This window comes from Schistocerca nitens, chromosome 8, assembly GCF_023898315.1.
Source record: "Schistocerca nitens isolate TAMUIC-IGC-003100 chromosome 8, iqSchNite1.1, whole genome shotgun sequence".
In the NCBI taxonomy this organism is placed as follows: Eukaryota; Metazoa; Arthropoda; class Insecta; order Orthoptera; family Acrididae; genus Schistocerca; species Schistocerca nitens.
This window is the reverse complement of record NC_064621.1, coordinates 70,252,204-70,275,470: the sequence shown is the minus strand read 5'-3', so window position 1 is coordinate 70,275,470 and position 23,267 is coordinate 70,252,204. Positions and strand designations below refer to the sequence as shown.

At 46.4% G+C, this 23,267-nt stretch overlaps 1 protein-coding gene across 1 annotated transcript in view; it reads left to right on the top strand.

The window, feature by feature from the left end:
• LOC126198604 (steroid receptor seven-up, isoforms B/C) overlaps positions 1 to 23,267 on the top strand; it is a 561,753-nt gene that overhangs the window by 253,699 nt on the left and 284,787 nt on the right. Inside the window, exon 4 of the mRNA XM_049935056.1 lies at positions 92 to 350. Within this exon, the coding sequence (XP_049791013.1) occupies positions 92 to 350 (259 nt within the window). The remainder of the gene's footprint in view (positions 1 to 91; positions 351 to 23,267) is intronic.

Genomic DNA, 23,267 nt, shown 5'->3' with positions numbered 1-23,267 from the left:
GCGACCAGTGTGGTGCTGTAGATGTGCTCGACGCAGCCGCCCGCTGGACAGTTGACGGCCGGTGCCTGTAGACACGTGTGGTGCTCGGCAGGTGACGGACCAGGTGGCGCTGCTGCGGCTCGTGTGGAGCGAGCTGTTCGTCCTGAACGCGTCGCAGTGCTCGATGCCGCTGCACGTGGCGCCGCTGCTGGCCGCCGCCGGCCTGCACGCCTCCCCCATGGCGGCCGACCGCGTCGTCGCCTTCATGGACCACATACGGATCTTCCAGGAGCAGGTCGAGAAGCTCAAGGCGCTGCACGTCGACTCCGCCGAATACTCCTGCCTCAAGGCCATCGTCCTCTTCACCACAGGTAAGGACGCAGCCCCGGCCCGCTACCACCTAAACTAGACACTAAGTCCGGCCTTTGCGGATCGCGTCTGCATGGAGGATTATTCATGAGTACCTCTGGGGGTGTCAGAAGACGATGGTGAGCAGGAGCAGGCGTGTCAGAATATGTAGGAAAATCATCCACTCCGTGTTGTCGCATCGAATTAGTCCGCGCCTTTAGACAGGCAACTCAATAAACATATTTCCAAAGGGGACAGATGCAGCTGCGCCTTCCCTGGTGGTAGCTACAGCAGTGATCTGAATGAATTGCACACGCCAGTGGCGGATACAGAAAAACCTCAAGGAGGGGGCGCTTAAGATGTCTTGAGCTACCTTTACTTTTACCGTTGCCAGAACATTCGCATCCAGACTTTTATTGAGTGTGAACAAATAATTACGGTGAATGCGACAAGCCAATATGTACCTTACGAAGTATAATACAAGGGCGAGTTTCCAATGATGACTTCACCCAGCAATTTAGCTGCCTGGTACTTTTATTGTCGATTCCGTTCCTTTGTAGTGCATTCGATAGATAGCCTATATAGTATCAATGCAGTTTTAGGAATCTTCTCGAAAGTCACTATTATCGGAGATGGCAAAAATGGCTCTGAGCACTATGGGACTTAACATCTGAGGTCATCAGTCCCCTAGAACTTAGAACTACTTAAACCTAACTAACCTAAGGACATCACACACATCCATGCCCGAGGCGGGATTCGAACCTGCGACCGTCACAGTCGCGCGGTTCCGGACTACAGCGCCTAGAACCGCATGGCCACCGCGGAGATAAACGCACCAGTAGTTATTACGTTATTAGTGAAAATATTGTTACGAGTCCCGTAACAATATTTTTACTGGGAAATTGCTATGAAATACTATTATTAATACTTCACAATCAACTGATCACTGCCGCGCGGGATTAGCTGAGCGGTTTGGGGCGCTGCAGTCATGGACTGTGTGGCTGGTCCCGGCGGAGGTTCAAGTACTCCCTCGGGCATGGGTGTGTGTGTTTGTCCTTAGGATAATTTAGGTTAAGTAGTCTCTATGGTTAGGGACTGATGACCTTATCAGTAAGTCCCATAAGATTTCACACACATTTGAACATGTTTTTTGAACTTATCACTCTCACTCTTGACTAATCTTCACACTTGAACTTGCTACTAACTAGCTTCCTATTCGGCCAATAGTCCATACTTATAATGCTACGTATCGAAGGTTCTCTGTACAAGAAAACAGTAGAATATTCGCTACTTTTCTCGAACAAATGCCAGACATAATAATGTATCGAGATCACTAGAATGGCCGCGACTTTTCTCGTAGGTATGTGTCAGCTGCCTGTGTGCCAGACATAAACATATAAAATACGATGACGCGGGTACGCATGCTCCTTAGGAATGTACAACTACTCGATAACTCGATTCAGCCGAGTCGACTGGCGAAAGAAACGAACGAATAGCGTGCGGGCTGACTGGCGTGGGCGGCGCTGGTGGCAATGCGGGCTGCCCCGCTGGGGGGGGGGGGGGGGGGGGTTCGCCCCGTGCACTCCCCATATGTATCCACCACTGATTACGTTTGCCACGCGTCACAAAGTGTCCAAACCTGTGATGTGAGTTCCAGAAAGGAAGCTCTATCCACTGGTATATATCTATTTTCTGTAGGGCTTATAGTTTCTGTACAGTTGTCTTCAGAAACGCCGGATGCACTTACGAATAACGCTTTACGTTGTCGGGTAACAGCGCCCGGGGAGACCTCGCCGTTGATATGTTTGCATTAACTGACTGCGAAAGCTACGGAAAGACACACAGTCGCCGGCCCAGCTAATTAGCCCGCGACGGCGCGGCGAGGCCTGCGCATCAGAAAACGGCGGCTCTGTTTGCAGAGCAGCGAGCAGTGCGCTTCCGCGAAGGGCCGTCGCTTTGATGTGGCGCGGTTGGCCAACGCGGCGGGTCGCGCCCTCGCACAGTGCCGCAGCTTCCACGAAACGGACGACACTTCCTCGTCGCCGCGTCCTCCGCCTGCGTCTCCTCAGAAAGCCCTGCGAAACGCTCCCTTCAGTTGTCCCGCCACAACGTTAGAGGGTTGGCAGGAACGTGCAGTAGTTAGGTAGCACTTGCTGTCTACGCTGTGTTGAACAGTCACGAAGCACAGCTTGCCTGAACGGGAGGAGTTTCATCTTATCTCTGTCACTCTTTCCTTTGGCCGTGCGGTTAAAGGCGCTGCAGTCTGGAACCGCAAGACCGCTACGGTCGCAGGTTCGAATCCTGCCTCGGGCATGGATGTTTCTGATGTCCTTAGGTTAGTTAGGTTTAACTAGTTCTAAGTTCTAGGGGACTAATGACCTCAGCAGTTGAGTCCCATAGTGCTCAGTGACATTTGAACCATTTGAACTCTTTCCTTCTTACATTCACAACAAGCCTTATCTCTGTCACTCTTTCCTTCTTACGTTCACAACAAGCACAGCCCTAATTTTTTTGGCAAGAGTGACACATTTCAAACGCCTATTCTCTTTCTTTATTAAAAATTTTACCTCTGCCCGCATCATTTTTTATACTAATCTCGAAAGAACTAAGTTTCCTGTCTCAAGCTGCTTCTTTATGTGGAAAATAAAAATACAGAAAAAAAACACTTTACGAAGAAACCACTTTACTTCATTACCTATCAGCTAATTTCCTTCTTTCCTTCTCGTAAGTTCTATCAAGCGTCATCATTCAAAAATTTGTTTTCAAAGCTTGAAGAATGCCACGATTCCCACAGCACTGTGGAAAGGACAATTGCAAATTGCCTCCATGATGAGAATGTAGCAAAAGCATACTATATACGGGCACAGTTACACAATCGTGAGATGAGCATGGTTGTGCTGCGTCCTTATTAGGGAGGCCATTACAGGTGCTTCTTCCCACAGAGCTGTTCAAAATGGTTCAAATGGCTCTGAGCACTATGGGACTCAACTTCTGAGGTCATCAGTCCCCTAGAACTTAGAACTACTTAAACCTAACTAACCTAAGGACATCACACACATCCATGCCCGAGGCAGGATTCGAACCTGCGACCGTAGCAGCAGCGCGGTTCCGAACTGAAGCGCCTAGAACCTCTCGGCCACAACGGCCGGCTGTCCACCCACCTTGCGTCTTCAGAAGATGATCTTGTCACTGTACACGCGTAGCACTCAGGTCGCAGGTCCGATGTTCTGGATGTGAGACTAAAGCAATGTTAGTTGCTAGTGATTCGCCTGTGCGTGTTGAATGGAAATCCTAAGTTTACTGGTATGACTTTCTAATAAGACTTTCACCAGATAAAAGTTGTGACAATTGTACACCTACGAAGTAGTTCAGATATTTACATTGATAATTCTGGAACATTATATGCGTTATACAACTGCAGTCACAAATCACATTACACATCCTCAATTCCGTCTGCATTGTTCACAGAGTGGCAATTTCTACAAATTATCGTGAACGCGCACATATCAGAGCTGTGTCGTGTGGCCGCCGTCTTGACGATTACACTGTCGGACTCCTGATTTACGTGATGGCTGGGTGTTGTGTGCTGTCCTTAGGTTAGTTACGTTTAAGTAGTTCTAAGTTCTAGGGGACTTATGACCACAGCAGTTGAGTCCCATAGTGCTCAGAGCCATTTTTGAACTCCTGATTTATAACTGCACAGGGCACTCTCGGTCACTTTGCTGGCCCCTTTCTGCGTTTCGTTATTCTACTCTTGTTAAAAGTGGCTATTAAAATGAAATCCGAAGTGACTGGAGGATAGCTTACAATTGAGAGTGTATCTCCCAGTATTTTGAGCGAAGTCTGAATTGTACCGATGAAAACGTGAGATCTGGCGCGGTGGCCCAAAAGTAATTGCCCCATCTTCTTCGTGGCACTTAATCAAATTATACGACTAGTACGTTAGCGCAGTTTCACAAGGAACTTATTGTTGGTGTGATGAATGGCAGCTAGCTCTAGTTGTAGAAAAATATAAATTAATGCAGATGAGTAGGAAAAATAAACCTGTAATGTTCGGATACAGCGTTAGTACTGTCCTGCTTGACACAGTCAGTCGTTTGAATATCTGGGCGTAACGTTACAAGGCGATATGAAATGTAATACATGTAAGGAATGTAATAGGGAAGACCTCGGTTTACTGGGAGAATTTTGGGAAAGTATAGTTCATATGTAAAGGACACCGCATTTAGGACGCTAGTACTGGTCGAGTGTATCCGTATCGGGTAGGATCAAACGAAGACATCGAAGCAATTCAGAGGCCGGCTGCTAAATTTGTTATCGGTAAATTAGAGCAACACCCACGCATTACGGTGACGCTCCGTGATATGAAATGGCTCCCCCTGGAGGGAAAGCGAGGTTCTTTTCAAGGAGCAGTGTTGAGAAAATTTAGAGAACACACATTTGAAGTTGTGATCACCTCACTCCTGTTTTTTACGTGGTACATCAGGTACATCGTTGTTTCTCAATTACGAAGTGAAGTATGGGATTGTACTGGGTGATCAAAAAGTCAGTATAAATTTGAAAACTTAATAAACCACGGAATAATGTAGATAGAGAGGTAAAAATTGACACACATGCTTGGAATGACATGGAGTTTTATTAGAACAAAAAAAAAAATTGCTAGACGCGTGAAAGATCTCTTGCGCGCGTCGTTTGGTGATGATCGTGTGCTCAGCCACCACTTTCGTCACGCTTGGCCTGCCATGTCCCCAGACCTCATTCCGTGCGATTATTGGCTTTGGGGTTACCTGTAGTCGCAAGTGTATCGTGATCGACCGACATCTCTAGGGATGCTGAAAGACAACATCCGACGCCAATGCCTCACCGTAACTCCGAACATGCTTTGCAGTGCTGTTCACAACATTATTCCTCGACTACAGCTATTGTTGAGGAATGATGGTGGACATATTGAGCATTTTCTGTAAAGAACATCATCTTTGCTTTGTCTTACTTTGTTATGCTATTTATTGCTTTTCTGATCAGATGAAGCGCCATCTGGCGGACATTTTTTGAACTTTTGTATTATTTTCTGATAAAATCCCATGTCATTCCAAGCATGTGTGTCAATTTGTACCTCTCTATCTACATTATTCCGTGATTTATTCAGTTTTCAAATTTATACTGACTTTTTGATCACCCGATGTATTGTGGCTCCGGGAGCCAGAAACGCTACACCGTCCGCCGCCACGTGCTGCGCCCGCACCGACGCGGAGGCGCGCCAGTAATTCGTGCGTCACGGAGGAACTGCGTGTCGGTGTGGCCAGCAGCGTCCAGCCGGCTGGACAACGGCACCGCGCGCAGATCTGCCGCAGGATCAACGACCTGCGAGCGGCGAGCGGCGAGGCGGGACGAGCGTGCCGCCCTGGGCTGCGGCGGCGGCGGCGGCGGCGGCGGCGTCTCCGCGACCGCGTGTGTCGTCACGGATGGGCGGCGCCAGCGGCGGGTGGCGCTCTGCGCGTGCGCACCGCGCCGCCGTCCATTACCCACCGAGGCGTCCCGCGCCGCCGCCGCCGCCGCTGCCGCCGACACCGCCGATACCTTCCACCACGTGCTGCACAGTAACACGGCGCGAAATAGCCGCACACCACGGTCCCAGCTTACGAAAATTCCTTTTACTAGGCTCTCTAACTTCAACATTTCTTATCTCGATGCGTCACAAGCAACAGCGGCCGCGGTCCGCACGTGGCTCAATAAGTGGGCATGCTCTAGATACTAGTCAGTTGCAAACAAGTAATTAAATCTAATCTCTGTTGAGCAGCTAACGTCAGTGTATATCTAGGGTGAACCAGAACTCCACCGACAAACTTTCAGAGATTGTTCAGAGATACGTTCCGAGTATTTTGGTCTCAGGTCTGACGGTTCGTTACAGAGTAATACTGTAACTATGATTTAATTGCTTTGTTACAGTGGCGCTGTGGTTAGACACTGGACTCGCATTCGGGAGGACGATGGTTCAATCCCGCGTCCGGCCATCCTGATTTAGGTTTTCCGTGATTTCCCTAAATCACTCCAGGCAAATGCCGGGATGGTTCCTCTGAAAGGGCACGGCCGACTTCCTTCCCCATCCTTCCCTAATCCGATAGGACCGATGACCTCGCTGTCTGGTCTCCTTCCCCAAACAACCCAACCCCCAACCCTTTGTTACTGCAGTCACCCTTGTTTCTATGACAACACCTTCAGAACAGTAAATAAGCCAGTAATATACAATAAACAAACCGTCCAACACAGAAACAGAGAAATGAAATCAACTCCAGACGAAACACGGTACTGTGGCGTCACTGTGGAACACTGCAATCCAGCGTAGTGCCGTTGTCGCGCTCTTCCATTGCATTCAGGCCACCCATAATTCGAGGAGTATATCGGCCAACTCTTCCTCAGCAAACCTATTCACAGAACTATTATCACCGTCAACGTACAACTAACAGTGCCGATAAAACAAACAGGAAAGAGAACCGAGCAGTACTAAATGCAAGCTTGTTGGCAAATAGTAAAATGGGTACGGTGAGCGAATTGAAACAAGACACGTACCACATACAGTCGACTTTTTCACGGTTCTGTCAGACAGCAAAAAATGGCAGTAATTGCAATAAACATGAAGAGATCTAACCTCTACCGACGTGAAGTGATTAGCACCACGGCGAAGAAGGTTCCTTATCACAGTTGCACAGGATTTCCTTCTATTTCCATAAATTAATTTCATTACGCGTCTCTAAATCTCTAGCTGTAAGATGAGAGGCTCGCGCGTCTGACGGATTTGGCCGGTTGTAAGAACGGGACTCTGGAATTCAAGTATAGCACGGGCGGCAGTGCTAAGAACGGGATGGACCAATGACAGAACAGCAACGTGCGGCGGGAGTTTTAGATCGAAAATATTCAGTTTAATACAGAAGATGAAATATCTTTCAAAATACATCTCTACTCTATAGTATTTGGTATTACTTAATGCGACTCCCACTTTTCCGTATAATTTATCTTGTATGCAGGATTCTTAGCACATCCCAGAGAAGTTTGGCAATAACAGTCATCTACTTAAATTAGAGTTTTAATCAACATATTAGTTTTGGATATTATGTCAACGCCAATGGCGATGTGCTCAGTATCCAGAGATATTGACTGGGTTGTTTATTTTGTAGATCATATAACTTCGTTTCTATATTGTACTACCTGCGTTAACAGAATTTCTAAACAAATGACTGTATGTAAACACTAAAGCTTTATGACCATATTTGTGCAATTTTCGAAGATTTTTCGTTTTATAGGTCGGTCTGTTCGTTCAAAGTAATGTCACGATGTTCTATCTGCAGAGCGCCACTTGTTAAAATCCTAATTTATTTAGTTGTTTTCCAGATAGGTACAGCAGTAGATCGATATTTTTTTCTATCACTTGAATTACATTTCTGTCAATTTTAGTTAATGAGCTAGAAACATTTAAAATTTTAGGAGGGGGCTGTAATGTGCTGTACAGTATTGGTTGTGGTGAGCTGGACGTTCTAGTGGCGGAATGTTCATACCAGTGAGGTGCTCAAACGAGTGCCCGTTTTCCTCAAAGCAGAAGTCATTGTTCCTTCTAAACGACCAGCGGACCACGTGTCAACTTATTGCAGTGGCAGAGCAACAAGCTTCCTCGTTGTTTCTTCTAAATTATGTCTGACTACACTGTTGCAGAAAGTACCCTGACACTGCCCTATACCAGCCGGGTCGGAATACACAAATAAACATACCAACCCACAACGCCAGTTGAGTCCAAACAACGCACTGAGTTGTGCATTCAGCACAATGAGCACTCGTTTGGACGCCTCTCTCAAAAAAGATCGCTGCTGGGCCGGAGTGTCCACCAGTTGTCTGTCGCCTCAGACACCACGAGGAGCGCGCTCTTCCTATCGTCCTCGCAATCTGCGTCCACAGCCATTCCAATGCGAAGAAACGGAGAAGTCATATCTAATTGGCAGTCGCTGGGAAAAGAGAGCTGACTGAATACATTATGACGGTAACTGAGAGCGACGCTTTCGTTTCGATTGCTCGAATTATTATGGAGAGTGAGTCAGCAAAACTGCCGTTCCATTCCAATGACGTCGCAAACAGGTTCTGCAAGTAAAATAATTAAGAGACCTTTCTCAGTCTGTTATCGTCAAACACTCGTGTACTTTATTTACAAGGGCGTTTAGAAATTCTCAGAAGTGAAAATAAAATAAACGACGTAGTCCTTTCGTTCGAGAATCTGCTTCACTTTTGCAGCTACATTGTGATCCGGAGCAGTGTGCGGTATACTGCACGAGCCGAGGCGTCACGTGATCAATACGACAGGAATTAAGCCACGTATGCATTCCGCGAGCAGCTGAGTACTGTGAGAATCAGGACTCATCGGTGCTGCCATTGTCATCCATTGTCCATATTCTCCCACTTACTAGTCATGGCGTAAAAAAAATAAGCCGTACGAGGTCATGAGTGGTTTATTCCGTCTTTGCGTACCTCACTACGCAACTGCAGCCGGTAGTGCAATAAAAAGTGGCAAACATGCGACGTCAGTTGTATTGCAAAGCAGTCCGATGTATTCCTATCTTTTCAAAAGGGCGCCTAACGATGAAATGCGCAAAATTTGGCCATCTTGCTTTAGCGTTATGTTTTCTTCTCTTTACATGTTTATTATGCAATACTGTTGACTCGCATTTCTTTTGTGTATCAATTTAAATTGAATTGAAAAGCAATAGCAAGTTGCTCAAAACGTTTTAAAGTACGACTACGAAATAAGTTCGCATATTGCGACTATGCATTGACGTCAGCTGTCTGCGACAGATGAAAATTTGTGTTTGACCTGGACTCGATCCCACGATTTTCCGGTTGTCGTAAGCGGCCACCTTAACCACTAAGTGAATGTGGCTTCGTGGTGTACGGAAGTTTGGAACGGTCTTGGGGGCGCGCTTGGATAGCCGAAGTGGTTAGGCGACCGTTCGGTATAAGGTGGAAATCCGTATTCGGATCCCGGTTCGGAACAAATTTGCATGTGTCGCAAACAGCTGACTTCAACTGTACCCACCGTTAATGTTTTAACCTCCAGTGAAAGGCAGAGTCTTGTTGTGTCTTGTTGAACGGATTAAGAAGAGACACAAAGTGTTCCATTTGTTCCGGCTTGTAGAAAGCGTCCGCTTGTATAAGAGCGTGTTATGAACGTTATCTTCATTGATGGTTTTCGTTAATCACTCATTCTAACGACGCTACGCACTAAGCGGTATTTTGAGCGATACAGAAGCGAGTCATGCTTGAATGTGGTCTATGTTGTGGCGTAACAAGCTAGTCACGCCACACTGAGGAGGAAGCCGAAAGGCACGCGTACACACACGCCGACTGGCGTCAAGTCTGGAACAGGATACGTATTGAATACTATAAAGAAAATACGTATCTTTGGAATATACTTAACTTTTAATCAATCCTTGTGATACATCTCTCTTAACTATACAAATGAGACTCCTAAGATACATGCACTGATACAATTGGCGCCTTGCTTGGTTGTAGCCATTAACTTAGCTGAAGGCTATTCTAACTGTCTCTCGGCAAAGGAGAGCAAAGGCTTCGTCAGTATAGTCGCTAGCAACGTCGTCGTACAACTGGGGCGAGTTCTCGTACGTCTCTCGAGACCTGCCGTGTGGTGGCGCTCGGTCTGCGATCTCACAGTGGCGACACGCGGGTCCGACATGTACTAATGGACCGCGGCCGATTTAAGCTACCACCTAGCAAGTGTGGTGTCTGGCAGTGACACCACAGTCTACGCGTTATGCTACCATTGTATGTATGGTACTTTCGTGATGACGGTTTAGTATTAAAATTAGTTTCCACGCCAGTTTACGGGAATGCCGGATTGTTTGCACATTTCTATCTCACGTGAGGCTCACGGCAGCATTTGTACCGTTTCGAACGGAAATAAGTGAAAATGCAAAATTACTTGTTATTACAAATACTAAGAGGTCGATACAACACTCCTCTCTGAGAAGCAATAGAGATGTGCAGGTGTCAAAATACCGGAACTTAAACAGTTTCAGAGCGCACAGGTGTTCTACGAGCAATACATTTTGTGTGATCTACTCACAAAATGAAACTACTAAAAGACAAAGTTCTGATTAAACGGTTATGCATGCGGATGAATGATAATACGATGAAGTTAGAAGCAGTAGACGTAATATCTGAAATGATTCGTAACCAACAAAAGGAGGAAAATGAGACGTTGGTGATGACGATGAAGAAGGTGCCAGACACTGTGCTTCACTGTAATGACGCTCGGGTCATTTCCTCCATCGTACACAATAAAATGAATACATTCTCGTATAGGCCCATCTGGAATGCAAATACTAATTTAAAATGACAGAAAAACTACGAGTTGATTGCCTAATCTCGAAGACAGTATACAGGAAACAGAACATAGAAAAACAGTGTATAGAAAACTATATAGAAAATTAGGAATCTGTGAAATAATTTTTGAGCTTCAGACTATTTTTATTAATATTTATCAGCACTAAATGCTTTAGTTACATGTTCGTTAGTTTTTAATGATAGATTATTTTCTAGTGTGATGAAATCTATCTGTAGGGTATGCCAGTGACGCTTTATGTACCAACATTTACGCCATTTGTAAGTGAAACAACTTTTATCGTAGCACTTATGAATGTTTCGAATATAAACAACTCTATGTGAAAGTGTTAACTGGTGTTGTTTCGTTTATGCTTGAGCACTGTATGGAGCCAAAAACCACAGATTAGAGAAAAGTATGATTAAAGACATCAATGAGATTATTTAAGAAACCACTCATTTAACCCTAGATTACAAAACAGACGTAAAATTTAAGATTGGCGTAGGAGACAAAACAGGACTTCCGTAGTTAATTGGTATGTGCCGTTGGAATCTAATAATTGTAATAAATAATTGTAAAAATCTATAAATTATGACTTCCTTTGAAAAAACCGTGGAGTAGTAATCTTTACGATTGTTTAGTAACGTAGTAACATTTTCCCCCCTTCAGTGTTCTACGATTAAAGTACAATCTGAATAAATTTATCTTTCTATACAGGGATACATTTGAGTACGTAACCTCACTGCCGGCCTGAGTGGCCGAGCGGTTCTAGGAACTACAGTCTGGAACCGCGCGACCGCTACGGTCGCAGGTTCGAATCCTGCTTCGGGCATGGATGTGTGTGATGTCCTTAGGTTAGTTAGGTTTAAGTAGTTCTAAGTTCTAGGGGACTGATGACCGTAGAAGTTAAGTCGCATAGTGCCCAGAGCCATTTTTTGAACATAACCTCACTGACACATCCAAAAATTAGACCTCATCACACTCCAAACGAATTTATAATGAAATTTAATGTACATGTAACTTGTACATCAACTGATAATGGCAGCACACTGCCGAAACACGAAGTGTTGCGAAATATTAGTGAAGGGTGACAGGGACACAAAAATTATTTGACAAATTCTTTAGCACAGTTGCTGACCTCAACAAGTTCCAAGCAACGAGGATAAATTTAAGTTAAAATATATGGATTACCACTGTCATCAGTGCAAGACCGTAAGTTAGGCCCCGTGAACTTCTCCTGGTAATTTAATTAGATTAAAAAATCGCGTCGGGTGTCAGCAGAAAGGTCGCTGTGGGCGCCGAACCTCGCAGACACGTTACGACCCGGCTGGGCGGTAAGCAGGCGTCTCCATCGGCCGCGCTCGTGCTATCCGTATTTGATGGCCGGCTGGAGGCCGCGTAGCGCCGCCTGGGAAAGTATGCGGCCGCTGCTGCGTCACGGCCGGTCTCGCGCCGCGTGCGTCTCCACAGCGCGGGAGGGCCTCACTTGTCGTCTGGTCAGCTGTTTGTGCAGGCCCTCGTCTTACGCAGGTGCGTAAGTTGGTTGGTTGGTTTGGGGCAGGGGACCAAACAGCGAGGTCACCGGTCCCGTCGGGTTAGGGAGGGCTGCGAAAGGAAATGGACCGTGCCCTTTCATAGGAACCGCCCTGGTATTTGCCTGAAGCGATTTAGGGAAATAATTAAAAACCTAAATCAGGATGGGCGACGGGGGTTTGAAGCCGCAGGTGCGTAGCTGCTGCAAATAACCAAAGCGGCTGTGAAGGTATGGCGACTTAACGAAATGGTGCTGCCGAAGCATTTACGAACCCTCCCTGAAATTGTTGCTAGCTGAATAGCAACGTCGTGCATAGTCTGAGATATTTATTGTTCTTATCTGACTCCTGATTTACGCAGTCTTCGGACTAACTTCTACTCCCATTACTTATACATAATAAACGCCAGTTGTTATATTTTGTGATTTGGCAGTAGCATTTTCTTGTGCATACGCTGATTCTATCTTAGAAATGGCTCAAATGGCTCTGAGCACTATGGGACGTAACTTCTGATGTCATCAGTCCCCTAGAACTTAGAACTACTTAAACCTAAGTAACCTAAGTACATCACATACATCCATGCCCGAGGCAGGATTCGAACCTACGACCGTAGCTGTCGCGCGGTTCCAGACTGAAGCGCCTAGAACCGCTCGGCCACTCCAGCCGGCTGTCTTAAAAAAGGTTAGTTTTTGCTGGATTAAAAACAACAGGTCTGAGCCATAATAAAAGAAATGCAAAGAAGAGTGCTTGCTCCTGACTAATTCAAACAATACTGTCAGGAAGGAAATTATAGTGATGTGCGTGGCAAAAGATCATGACGACTGGAGTTCCACAGGGTATTCGCAAAATTGCTGGTTTCGGCAACAAATTAATGTCCTAATCTCCTTCTTCTTGAAACTTCCTGGCAGATTGAAATTGTGTGCCGGACCGAGAATCGAACTCGGGGCCTTTGCCTTTCACGGGCAAGTGCTCTACCTAGTGAGCTACCCAAGCATCACTCACGCCCCGTCCTCACACCTATACTTCTACCAGTAATTAGTCTCCTACCTTCCAAACTTAACAGAAGCTCTTCTGCGGATCTTGCAGAACTAGTACTCCAGAAAGAAAGGATATGCGGAGACATGGCTTAGCGACAGCCTGGGGAATGGTCCCAGAATGAGATTTTCACTCTGCAGCGGAGTGTGCGCTGATATGAAACTTCCTGGCAGATTAAAAGTGTGTGCCGGACCGAGACTCGAACTCGGGACATTTGCCTTTCGCGGGCAAGTGCTATACCAACAGAGCTACCCAAGCACGACTCACGAGTTTAATCTGCAAGGAATTAATTTAGAAACTCATCCATAGAATGGAGCTAGTAGTCCAGAAGAAGCGCTCAGAACGTATATTGCTTCTTTTGTACTTGCCCGACCATTTGCGTAATAATGTAACGTACGGTACCTAAGATTGTTGTGGCTTCATGTACGTGTAGTTTAGGACATTACAGTTCTACACAATTTGTGAATTTCATCTGTGTATATATTTTGGTAATGCAAAAGTATGTAACGAACATCATGTCCGATGAGAGAAAGGACCTTGTAGCCACGTTATACGAAATGCCGAGTATCCTAGTGTGCGAACAGTCTTGATCAAGAAACAGGAACGAGACGGACTTGCCAGGGCGCTGCCCATAGCGTCGCGCACCGCTAATATTCTCAGGAATGCCTCACAGGGCCGCACAATCCCGTGGGACGTCGTAATCACAGGCGCATTATCCCCGCGCCTAAAATAGCTGGTGACTAAGCAACCTGTTTGTGCGTGACTCGGCGTGCTGCGCCGTGCTGGCCAGCCCTGCGCATCTCCATTCGCGTGCGCTCGTTCGTGTGCGTAACAGCGCGTTCGTGCGTGCGTGCGTGCGGGCAGCGTTCGCGAGGCGAGCGACGCCCATACCGGCCGCGTACAGTCGGCCCGCGTGCAACAAAGGCCGGCCGCGCCGACACCGGCTCCTTAAAACACTGCCCCTGGAGCGCCCCTCCACGTCGGACACCTGCTGGACACACAGAGGAAGGGGCGCTGGAGTCGCGCCTACGTCGACTTCACTGGAGTTGCAGCAACAGCTGAGATGGATGGCCGTCCGTCCAGAAGAGCAGTCCATTGAGGTCGCCACTACCCCAGCTCACGTCCTTTATTCAGTACCACACCGGACCAGCTGTTCAGTCCTAGATCTCTGGCGTTGTCCTTCCTTGAATCCCAAACGAAAGCTGGACTAATTTCTCCACCCATACTACAGTATAATGGTATAGAGAAGCCGTTATGTGGCGCCCAAATGTATTCTGCTGGGTATACTTTCACGTTCTCTAGTACCGTAGTTGTTCTAAGGACCCTGGAGCAACTACCTAACGGGCTATACCAGCAGGCGAAATCCCCAACTCTCCATGCTGATCTTCTGTAGCCCCTTTATTAAGCCACTGTAACTTGGTAAAAGTCCCACGCTTTTCGAGTACATCGAACAGTAGATTTCAAACCTACAGCCTTCTAAAGCTGCACGCGTATGCCTGTTCGGAGAGTCTGTGATCACGGATTCTAGCACTAGTAAAGGCTAATCTACTTAATGGTGGGCAAAGGTACTTTCACCGTTCAGTGTGTTTCACAGTTCCTGTTACACGCATCTAGAGCCTGTCGAGGGGCCAAAGTTTTGATACGGAAGCCATGTCGGGAAATGTATAGTTTTGATATTAAATAAGTTTAAAGCTCGGTTCACTGTGCTGTGCGGGGTAGTCGCGCGGTCTTGGGCGCCTTGCCACGGTTCGCGCGGCTCCCCCAGTCGGGGGTTCGAGTCCTCCCTCGGGCATGGGTGTGTGTCTGTTGTGCGTAGCGTAAGTTAGCTTAAGTTAGTTTAATTTGTGTGTAAGCTTAGGGACCGATGACCTCACTACTTTGGTCCCTTAGAACCTTACCACAAATTTCAAAATTTCGGATCGCTCTCAAATCTGACGGTATACACATGAAGTGAGAAAAAAATGGTTCAAATGGCTCTGAGCACTATGGGACTCAACTGCTGTGGTCAGAAGTCCCCTAGAACTTAGAACTACTTAAACCTAACTAACCTAGGGACATAACACACATCCATGCAAGAGGCAGGATTCGAACCTGCGACCGTAGCGGTCGCGCGGTTCCAGACTGCAGCGCCTAGAACCGCTCGGCCACTCCGGCCGGCTGAAGTGAGAAGAGGGCGCCGTCTCACTCCTTGTTGTAATTATGGCACCCCATACTGTGTTCGTCGCAATTAGGAGTGTTGACTGTGGCTGGTGATCAATGAACGCACCGCACTTTCGACGTTTACGACAAGGTCCTCCATCACGGAGAAGGGAACCAGACGACGAGTGTTCGAAAACCTTGCCCATGCCGTAGGCTTCTGTTGAGCACACAGGTCAGAGACGATTTTCCCGTTGGGCGCGTACAGTGAAGCGGGACATTTAAAAGTCATACCGTCTTACAACTTATCCTATATACAAACGGCACATTTCGAGACGTAATAGAAACCGCCGTAAATAATGGAAATTTTTGTAATACAATCACCTGATGGTAATGTAATTGACGGTGAAGGCAACGTCGAAAAATACAAAATAAGTCAGTGGCTGCGCAACCTATTCCGTTTTCCAGAACGCAGCACTGAATGGCAGCTATTTTGCAAGGCTCTTCGTTGTACAGAGAACATGGCTCAAAGTGTTGTCGATAGGCCCTCAGTTTTTCTGTCCCGTGGCTTTGCACGCCACGTTCCCGTTATTGTTGGTATATTTCCGACTGATTACCTTGACGGCCATGTGAACAACGAGTTCCAGAGACAGCTAAAGTAAGCAATTGCCTTGAGAAGTAGCCGACACGAATATTCCGTTCCCGTGTTGCCTGGGAGTGTAACAACATGAGTCACTTTTAAAGCTGCGAGTAAAAGCGGAAATGGCTGAGTTGTGCCGCGTACAGGCCGCTCTTCTGCCCGAGCGCTTGGTCGTGTACGCCGGAGTGCTAGGGCGCATGCGCGCAAAAAGCTGCGAGACGCACGCGGCTTGCGCCGCCGGGTAACGAAGGCGCGTTCTTGCGGCTGCAGCGCCGCAGCCCCCCAGCGCCCGCCGCGCTCCCAATTAAAGTTGTCAGCGGGCGGCTGTGTGCCGCGCATTCCGCCCTCAGCCCGAGGGAGTGTGCGCTGGCCACACGGAAAACGCGTCGCGGCCACTGCAGCCAACATTGCGCACAGTGTCACTGTTGTCAGAAACACGGAGAAGTGACGGCCTATTCAGTGATAGGCAACAAATCTTCGTTGAATGCATCTCTAAACTGTGCAAGTACTCCATAAGACCTGTCTTTCCTTATCTTTACGGATATGAACATGAAGAGAGATCGCCGTTTCCATGCCAGTACGTGTAATAATCAGTCTTTTATTATTAATTTACTTTCAGTCCTAATGGTATGCTCAAGTAACTGATGAGGAAAATGACAATGTTTAACCAACCACAACGTTTACGTTTAATTGATAACGGCTACGATGGCCTGTAAACGTTTGTAGTGTAGCATATATCAAGACTTTAGCGACGGTAGCAAATAGGACTCGTGCAACGGCTGTTATACATAACTATGCAGATAGCATAAGAAAGGATCTCTGCGTCGTCCCACCACTTATTATTCGATTTATCATTGCTGCTCTGTGTCCCGTACATCTACTTTTGTCTGTCAGTAAGAGCCACAAGGGAAAAGTGTGGCGAAAAGTCGTGGTGGCGTTCAAATAGTGATGCAGCTCTTTGTATGAGCGAGTGTTTCAAAATATACCGTATTCAGGTAAATTATGTGCAAGAAGGGTGTATAAGTTTTTTTTCGGAATTATAACATAGTTCACTTAAACTGTTTGCGTATATATTTATTTTACTATCTCACAACCTACCTTTTACGAAGAGTTAAAGCAGATTTCGTCGTTTGGAATTTATTGCGTTTATAGCTACAACGCTATGATCGTCACAAAATGCGTGAAAATCAGCCACCCAGCTGCCGCAACCACGGTGCCTGAGGCCGATCTCGAAAGTGTTGATATAGTGAGGGAGAGTTCCAAAACGCACTTCACTGGCCCTGACGTCACAAAGGTCACCAATGACGGATGGCAGAGGACACACATTTTTTAAGCATATTTAATTTTGTCACAGTTGGTATTTCAGAGTACATTTTACTAACGTTATTTACGGGTAACAAGGTAAAAATCTCGTTATTTATCACACTGATCTGTGGATGCGTTGGAGGTGATAGTTTCTTCGCATTTTCCAATTAAATGAAAAACGGAGCTTTTTCTATAACTTATGATTTTCTCCGAAAAGATACAATGACAAATTTGAGAATGATGGCGCAATTCTAGGAAGCATCTGCTGTAGCGCTTAGAATTATTTTTTGCGTATGTAGATGAAATATTGCGATGAAGTTTAGAAACGGTATTCACGAGTTCGCGTCAGTTGTGTGGAATGACGCTTGTGCTGAACTGAAATGTACTTACATATCTGCGGAGTCCGAGACACGTCAGGTAGTTTTCTGCTCCCACATTCATTGGCTTCGCCAACTCGCAAACAGAATGTTGCATTCCAGCTCAACCTAGACTTCGGGCCAAGCTACAGATTAATCTCTCACAACAACCAAGTGTTTTTCTTTCACATTCGTGGACTTGGTCGACTGACAACCAAACTATCACCGCCCAACCCGACCTAAGAGTCGATGTAAACAGCAGAGCAGTCTGTCACCACAGTCTGGTTTTCAGAGCGTGCCTCTACACTGCCTGCGAAAAGCCGCTTATCCCGGCAAGAGCCCCGACTCCGCACAACTGTCTCTCCACTCAAATGTCCCAAGTCCCTGTTCGCTAGACGCACCATTGACATGACAGTCATAATACATTTCCTGGTCGGTTCAATAGGTGCGTATGAAGAATTTTTGCTCGCGAATTCTAGGCGGAGAAAAACTGGAGGCGTTCGACGTGATGTAATGCTACACGGTGTTTCGGGGCTCGTCCATCGTCCCTTGCGAGCGAGAGTGTCAGGGGAAACAGTTTCTCGAGGTGAAGTTAAAGATTACGCTCGACTGAGTGCCGGCCCCACTGACCTCGCCCTTGTACCGAAGGTCGCAGAAGACACGGACCTTTCTCTTCCCGCTGCTCGCACAAACAGCACAAGGCAACTTATTTTGCATTTTATTTAATACACCTTTCCTACCGGTACAACAGTATCAGTCAGTCGCAGATGAGCACTATATACATAGATTAATTGCGGATTGTCGCATTCCGTTAATCGTAGCAATTATTACACAGTATATGGTCTTATCCACTCATGGGTTCCTGCTAGCTAACGAATCCAAATGTTATTTTGAAGAGACATCAACGAATTGTATAATTGAGAATACAGTTTGAATTGTAAGTGCAGTTGCTTACCGAGCCTTATTTTTCGTTCCGTTCCAATTGTCTGCTGCATACTTGGCGCTCCTTATTCTTCTGCCTACATGTACATTGTTGAGTCTTGTACCAAGGAAGCAAGTGAGAGGATGTTGTTAAGGGTGGCCGGTATCCTCTTTCTATAACACAAATGCACACGTGGATTAACACGGTTCTTTATACTTTCCAATATCTTTATAACTGCATCCTACTGCACTGAAAGCAAGAGTATATAAACACGTGTTTCATGCTTGAGGAGCATATATTTCAGTTGTTGTTTGTTCTTATTACGATGCGGACTTCCCTTGACAAATAAAGTTTCTTTTTGAGTCTACTCACCCATTCTTATTACGGTGGGGACTTCCTTTGACAAGTAAAATTTTTTGTGGAGTCTATTCGCCCATTCTTACACTTAACTTCAATTTATCATACATGAATATTTTTGTAAATGTAGCTGCTACTTAGTTGTAATAGAGTCCATGTGTTGTGGTACAAGCTCATCCGTAATAGGATGTGGCTATTACAAACTTTAGTCTCACTGTTGGAAAAGTGCAAGTCCCGCTATGAACACTCACCTGATCTCAGTGTACTGACAGACACCAAACTGGGATGTGAGTCCGTGATAGTAAGCGACTGAGACCCTCCGGTCAGCGGTGGCGGCCTAAACACTTGCAGGCGAGACGGCGTTGGCGGCCTGTTGCTTGCGAGTGTGTCTTTGGCATCTCTCCTGCTAGGCGCACTTGATGCAGCGCCTACTATCGACCTTCGCCCTACATCTTTGCCGACCGGTTTGCTGGCGACAGCTTACACCAGCACATACATCGTGCGAGTACAGGTTGTGAAGTATTCGAGAGCCACATTTTCCTACTTCTGTTCCATTTACGCAGAACTACGACGTGAGAGCGCAGCTTATGTACATCTGCCCATCTTTCTGTAGCCCAGCAGCAAAAAATCTTTCTCGGCTGGTTGTGGCATAAAAGTCTTCAACAAATAGAATGTTTATCGTCAATAATGTATCAGAACTCTTCTTACGTGGGCGTAGAATATTATGCAAAAATCCATTCGGAGCCATTTTAGATGGTAGCTGCCCTGTTTTTTGGTTTTTCTCCAATATACACAGATTTTTTTGAGCAGCATATGAAAGTGGAGGGATGAACAGCTTTTTAAACAGAAAACTAGAGAAGGCATGCCGAGTCATTTTAGCAGGCACGGAATTCATCAAATTTATACAACAATTGCTGCCCGCTGCCAACATGGTTATGACATCCTTAGGACCAAGTTGAGAAGCCTTTATTTTCACTTACCATGCCGAAGCTGTGGCATTATTCGTGGGATCTGCCATGAAGTCCCTTTGTAGTACATGCACCTACAGCCACAGCCCTGGCACAGACATCAAGCTATAGAGGCTGCTTAGTGTGTAGAAAGAAGACGTTGCGCGGGCACAGTTTGCGGTTGAAGCGGAAAGTGTTTGCACTGTGAGAGTGTGTCCAACCCCCCCCCCCCCCCCCTTCCTTAGTTTCTCGTCCAGTGTAGCATCCAGCTACTTTGAGAGACAGGAAAGTGAACAACACATGGGTCGAATCAGCGTAGCGATTTAGCTGCAGTGAGCTGTTAAGGGGGTAGGACGTCAAACGGGCCGACTTGGAGTAGGAGAGGCACCACAGGACATTTTAATTTCCGCTGTCTATACTTTTACAAATAAATTCATAAAACTTTAACATGATGACCAGGAAGGATTCAGGATTCATACTTATAGCAGTGGAAGCTCAAAAACGTAACAAAACATATTTTTTTTACATGTGAAATTTCATCATTTTTTCACTTACTACTGGCTGCATTTGTTGCTATAGGTACACTTTTCTTCCTAAGTAAGAGAGATTCTTCGATGACTTTTGCACAGCATACAAACCATAGTTATAGGTGTATGAAACTCTAGAAGTTATTTGATTTATGAAAAAATGAATGAACTGTTACATTTTAATACTCATGTTTAGAAAAAACTCAAATTTTATAGTTAATTATCTCAATTTTTTCCACAGGCTTTAAATAGATTTGGAAAATTATAGAGTTTCATACACCTGTAACTACTGTTTGTATGCTATGAAAAATTCATCGAAGAATCTCTCTTACTTAGGAAGAAAAGTGTACCTATAGCAACAAATGGAGCCAGTAATAAATGAAAAAAATGATGAAATTTCACATGTAAAAAAAAGGTATTTTGCTACGTTTTTGAACTTCCACTGCGATTAGTGTCCTCAATCCTTCCTGGTCATGGTGACAAAGTTTTATGAACTTATTCGTAAAAGTAAAGACAGTAGAAATTAAAATGTCCTGTGGTGACTCTCCTGCTCCAAGTCGACTCCTTTGACGTCCTACCCCTCCTTTAAACTGGACAATGGTTCAAATGGCTCTGAGCACTATGGGACTTAACATCTCAGGTAATCAGTCCCCTAGAACTTAGAACTACTTAAACCTAACTAACCTAAGGACATCACACACATCCATGCCCGAGGCAGGATTCGAACCTGCGACCGTAGCAGTCGCGCGGCTCCCGACTGAGCGCCTAGAAACTGGCCAATGTGTGTGGTTTTTCCCGTGCTCGTTCAGGCAAATGAAGGGGTGTTCCACCGAAAATTCCACCTCAGAGAGCACTATATAGAGCCGGCCGGGGTGGCCGAGCGGTTCTAGGCGCTACAGTCTGGAACCGCGCGACCGCTACGGTCGCAGGTTCGAATCCTGCCTCGGGCATGGATGTGTGTGATGTCATTAGGTTAGTTAGGTTTAAGTAGTTCTAAGTTCTAGGGGACTCATGACCTCAGAAGTTAAGTGCCATAGTGCTCAGAGCCAGCACTAGACAGAAGCAATTGAAATACAACAACACACGATTAACAGACAGATGGCGCACAAGTCTTTCGTCCCGTGGTTACCTCGACGACTGTGCCGTCACGGAGAGGCGTCCTGTCACGTAGTTAAATAACAGAGTAACATTTGCCACTATATGGGATGGACGGTTGGTGGAAGTATTCCCTAGGTACCTCCGAGTGAAGAACGCGCCACGTGATGTTTATTGCATTTCGATATGTTTTTGTTTTCGATTGACTGTACCGCTGCCGTGATTACTAGTGTGCGACGCGCTGAGGTCAGCGTCAGTGAGTTTGCGGCTCCTTCCGGCGAGTGGGCGCGAGCGGGCAGAGCCTCGGCGTGTATTGTACTGTACGGCGGCAGCAGCAGCAGCAGCAGCAGCAGGGAGGGCCGAGCAGAGGCGGCGGCTGCGGCCGGGCCGGGCCGCGGTCGTGACCGCCCGGTCACGACGCGCCGGCAGCTCAGCGTAAGAGGGGGCGGGGGAGGAGAGGAGGGGGCGGCAGGTAGGCCGCGGGGGAGGCCCGTGGGAAGCCGGCCGGCGGGCCACAGCCACCTGTCCGTTCATCACGCTCCTCATTAGCCGGCGTCACAGCACACACAGTAACTGTTGCTGCTCAGCGTCACCATTGCGTCGCTGTGCAAATGGTGCAAATGGCTCTGAGCACTATGGGACTCAACTGCTGTGGTCATAAGTCCCCTAGAACTTAGAACTACTTAAACCTAACTAACCTAAGGACAGCACACAACACCCAGCCATCACGAGGCAGAGAAAATCCCTGACCCCGCCGGGAATCGAACCCGGGAACCCAGGCGTGGGAAGCGAGAACGCTACCGCACGACCACGAGATGCGTCGCTGTGTGACGCGAAAGTCGACGACGTGAAAGTGCCACACACACTCCGGAGATTCGCGCCCTTGTTTATATTAGTAATCGTCTAAAAGGGTCAACCGGTCAAGGTTTATCGTCGTCTGTCTAAAGGCTTTCAGGGACACCAAAAATTCGATTTTTATCATTTCGTATAGTTAATGAACTAATTTAAAGAAGTCTTATTCTACTCATTGAGAAATGTAATCTCAACACAATGTCATAATTAAGTCAGAAATTGTGTTTATGTCTTATTTTTCTTGGTTGGAGGAGTACAATCACCTCTCAAAGTATTCGACACCTTTTTGAAGTCCCTGTATACAAATCGTCTGAATTCAGGCATTTGATAGAAGAATGTGTAGTAGACATGGGCTCTAAAGTGCATACTGTGGCTTAAGAGCTAGGAGCACTTGTTCATTTTCGTTGCAGTGACGCTCATCTCTTCTGCTAAACAAGTACCCGTAACTCTTAAAGTAAAAGTTTTAGAGCCCATATTTCTGCTTCGAACGATCGGTGCTGTCATATCCATGAAAAATGACCATTCCTGCTGGACAACTTGTACATCTTTCGAATAGCTCTGCTACAGATTTCTCAAAGGTACAGACAGATGTCTCTGCTGCCACAGTATCGTGTTCCCAAACTGCTACTGCCATTCTAACAGACGACTTAAAGCAGCAGTTCTTGATTTATCCGTTTTGGGAGCGCCTAAGAATGACTGCTTGGATGCCATTGTGCCTGCGGTAATTAGTCTGACGCGTTTTCGTGGACTCTATGGGAGTCATAAAAGAACATATCTAGAATCTAAGAAATTGTTGTAGGTTGCACAGTATTGCAACCTACGACCATTTTTTAAATAGTAACAATAGCAGGTGACTGT